This window comes from Aplysia californica, unplaced genomic scaffold, assembly GCF_000002075.1.
Source record: "Aplysia californica isolate F4 #8 unplaced genomic scaffold, AplCal3.0 scaffold00130, whole genome shotgun sequence".
Lineage (NCBI taxonomy): Eukaryota > Metazoa > Mollusca > Gastropoda > Aplysiida > Aplysiidae > Aplysia > Aplysia californica.
The window spans coordinates 1,173,967-1,177,981 of record NW_004797400.1 but is presented as its reverse complement, the minus strand read 5'-3'; the positions used below and the strand labels follow the sequence as shown (position 1 = coordinate 1,177,981).

The window sequence follows — 4,015 nt, the reverse complement described above, 5'->3', positions numbered from 1 at the left end:
GGGGCTCTATCCTCAAGACGTTTGATTGGAAACATGCAATCATTATTGTATTGAATGTCGTGCATCTTTTGCAACCGATTGCCGCCAAACATAGATTCGAATTATAAAGAATGTATAACGTAAGTTATTGTAGATCATGATTTCTCCTACGAGTGAAATTGACAAGTTGTAATCATGAGTTTCAACGAGTTATTTCAACTGGCAATTTCACAAGTAAGATAAATCAAGGTGTACCACCGCAACGAACGTAATATTTTTTTTAATACCCTACTGATATCAGCTGACTGCATGCACGTGACAATACCGAGACAACTTTAGGCAAAATGGCGTGGCTAAAAGAGCGCTTGTTTAACAGCAAAGGGTTTTGGTTTCTTTTGTTTTTGTTTTTTTAATCGAAAGCAAAGAGTATCGGCCATGACAGTGAGAGGTTTAGGATTGCAAGCCTGTGCCGTTACCCTCCCCACTGCTGTGAAGACGTGTGTGTACTCAATTGTGTTCTCCTGAACTGGTTCAATCTCTTTTTTTCTACTGGTTCACAGAGAATATTTTTTAAGATGTACTTGTGCAGCATTTTGTTCTTGATGTGGGGAAACATCATAATATTGCTTTTAATAAGTCTATTTTGGATTAACATTTTGTTTTGTCTGTACAAACGTGAACAGAAAAGCTCCTGCACTTAAATGGTTAACTGATAATTAAGAGCTTTGGGCATCTTTACCTCCGGAACCATCACCGACAGTTACATCACCGCACTGGAAGTTCAAGTCTTTGATCAGACGGTGGCAGTAGGTGTTGGAATATTTCAGTTCTCCCTGTAGAAGAAACACAGTGGCATTCTAATTATTTTTGAAATACTGAATAGGTTGATCATCATCATCATCATCATCATCATCATCATCATCATCATCATCATCATCATCATCATCATCATCACCATCATAATCATCATTAACATCACCATCACCGAAAGTGTGGTGAACAATTTTCTCACGCACAACCGCACATTAATTCACATACAATAATCAAATTAGTTTTCTCGGATGTCGGTTATATCTGTCTCTGAAAATGTGTTCCATCATCATCATCATCATCATCATCATCATCATCATCATCATCATCATCATCATCATCATCATCATCATCATCATCATCATCATCATAAGCACATAACTCCTACAGAATCAGTTGAAACCCAGCTTTATCATATAATGATTGAATTACTTACAGATGGGCGCTTGACTCCATTGCAGATGCTGAAAAAGTTGAGGACTGTCATTGGAACATCTTCACCAAAGAGAGCAACTCTCAGGGTGCCGTGGAGGTCGCCACTGCTGTCGTAGTTTTTCACCAAGATGTCGATTGTTGCCTCTGAAGAAGAGAAAATACGAATGGAAAGGTGGGCCTTCTTTATCATAGAAATAGCGTAACTATTTTCCACCGTCTACCTGCTAATCTGGTTGTCTTATGAATACTGGTATGTCTTTCTGTCTCTTGAAGACTTTAATCTTTAGGTTGAAAAATTCAAAAAAGTATAGTTTTCTTGTCGTCGTCATGGCTGTTGTTGTTGTTGTTGTTGCTGTTGTTGTTGTTATTGTTGTTGTTGTTGTTGTTTTTGTTGTTGTTGTTGTTGTTATTGATGTTGTTGGTGGTGTTGTTCTCGTTGTTGATGTTGATGTTGCACTTTTGTTCTTGGCCCTTTGACCGCTTGTGTTTCCCTTCTATTGAAGAGTTCCGACTGTATTGTTCTTTTATTATTCGGACACGTCAACAGTTGAAAGCCTGAAGTTGCATATTCCCGATTTTGCTCCTATTTCTTATCAACAAACATGGAAGTAAACGTGCAAATATTAACACAACTCAACATTCCACTGCTACTCAGTGTCCCACGCTGCATTCACCTTTCCTTAAATGACTTTAAGGTGAAAATGGTATAGGTTTAACGTCTCCGTCAACACTGTTAGGTTAATTAAGAGGCGGAACCTCCGAGTTTAACGTCCATCTCCGAAAGGAGCGAGCCAAGAGAGAAATCCATGTAGAGTTCCTTTCTCAAGGACACAACGTCGGCCTGAGCTGAGGCTCGAACCCACGAACCTGCATATCTCACGATTACGAGTCCGGTAGCTTACCCAAAAGGCTACCGACGCCACTGGCTTCGAGATAGGATAACGGCAGTTGTTACTGCTTTTGAATATTCTAATTGTCTCATAAATGTACATCTAGATAATATATAGCAAAAGAAATGAGTTAGAATCCGTACCTGCTGTGACTGTTACATTAGTTTTTTTGGACTGCCATTGGACTTCTTCTTTTTTATCGGCGAAGGCGCATGCGCAGATGGCGACCAAAACGGCCGCTGACAAGCAAACTGACTTCATGGCTGAATCTGATAAAGACAAAAAGCAAAAACATAGAAAAAATACATAGATGTGGATTCCATTCATACAGGGGCGTATTTGATTAACTTGTTTTGTAACGAAACGAGGACGGGTTGGGTATTCTGTTCGAATGTTATAAAAAAAATGAAAAGAAAGTACAAAACGGTTGTTTATTTGGCTTACAATACTTCTAGTTTCCAGTTTAAAGTTTGCCTTATTTTAAGAATATGAGTACGTGTGTGGGGGGAGGGTGAGGGGGGAGGGGCACTCCAATTGACTTTTACCATAAATTCATTCTCGAAACAGCAATTAGTAAATTTGTAAGTTTTAAAAAAGCTAGTGCAGCTACTCTCCCGCAATAATCTCGGCAGAGCCGTAAAGAAAACAGTACAAAGGTAAAATGACAGGCTAAACATTGGCTAATCATTAAGTCAATCAATTCTTCCTGACGTTTCATGTTGCTTCGCATTTTTCACGTTGCTGCTATTATCTTCCTTACCAAAGGTTGGCTTTTACTTTTTTCGATATTCATGGAAGATGCCTAGTTTATCCTGCAGTATGTCTACAGAGAAAGTTAACTAAGGCGGACCAAAGTAACATCGGAATGCTATGCGCCCAAGGAAATGCAAAAATAAATTTGATCCACATGAATGAAAAGCGGCTTTTTTTCAGAACTTAAAAAAACTAGTCTTTTACGTGATTTAATATAATTGCCAAAGTTCAGTTGAAACACATTTTAAAAGTCAAAACAATGAAATTAAATTGTTGTACTTGCTCTGAAATGTTCTTCTTTGGTGTACAGTTCAATGTTATATGCAGTCTATTTAGCTTTTGTAACTGACCTGTGTTTCTGAACGTTCCTGAAGAGTCGGGTCTAAAGAGGAAGACTGATTTGAAAACCAAGTTTTAATACACCAATTCTCGCCACGAAGTACTGCAGCTCGTCTACCAATCAGAGAGCTGGAATCTGCTGGCGAGCCAACATGGCAAATCAATGTGGACACGTCTTAACCACGACTCAAATCGAGGCTCTACTGACCCAGGCGTTACAACGTGTAGCGGGGGATTAAACTCAAGATGTTGCTACCAACTTCAACAACACGTGTTACCCCTCAAACGAGCTCAAATTCGAGATATTTGCATTTGGAGTTGACGCGTGTCTGCACTGATGCAAGTCTCTTATCTGGTTGCAGTTCTCAAAATATTATTTTATTTTGGTGATTTTCTGTTCACAGATTATGAAAGTTTGTTCGTTAAAAAACTCATAAAAGTTTTATGTGAGCACAATAATGCTCTGGGCAGTGCAACAAACAAAAGACAATAATAAACGCAACAAAACAAAATTAGCTAACAGTGACAACATCACATCCGCTTTAGTGAAATTATTTAAGCACAGGTATTCTTCCAGCTTAGACTGCATGGTTGCATGGAAAATTGCATTCTTTTCTTAGAGTCGTTATCAATAGTAAGAAAAAGAGGCTTGCAACTATAGCCTGTTCAAAAGTGTCTTTGTGTGTGTGTGCCGGACGTATGTGAGTGTGAGTGTGTGTGTGTGTGTGTGTATGTGAGTGTGTGTGTGTGTGTGTGTGTGTGTGTGTGTGTGTGTATTTGTGTTTATATATGTGTATGTGTGTGTATAT

General features: G+C 38.8%; 1 protein-coding gene across 1 annotated transcript in view; it reads right to left on the bottom strand.

The window, feature by feature from the left end:
- The window catches only part of LOC101850163 (peptidyl-prolyl cis-trans isomerase cyp6), a gene marked incomplete in the record, with an annotated part of 5,876 nt that extends 2,552 nt beyond the window's left edge, over nt 1-3,324 (bottom strand). The window contains 4 exon segments of the mRNA XM_013081424.2: nt 719-812; nt 1,226-1,368; nt 2,258-2,383; nt 3,218-3,324. Coding sequence (XP_012936878.1) covers nt 719-812; nt 1,226-1,368; nt 2,258-2,375 — 355 coding nt within the window.
- Between the last annotated feature and the right edge of the window lie 691 nt (nt 3,325-4,015).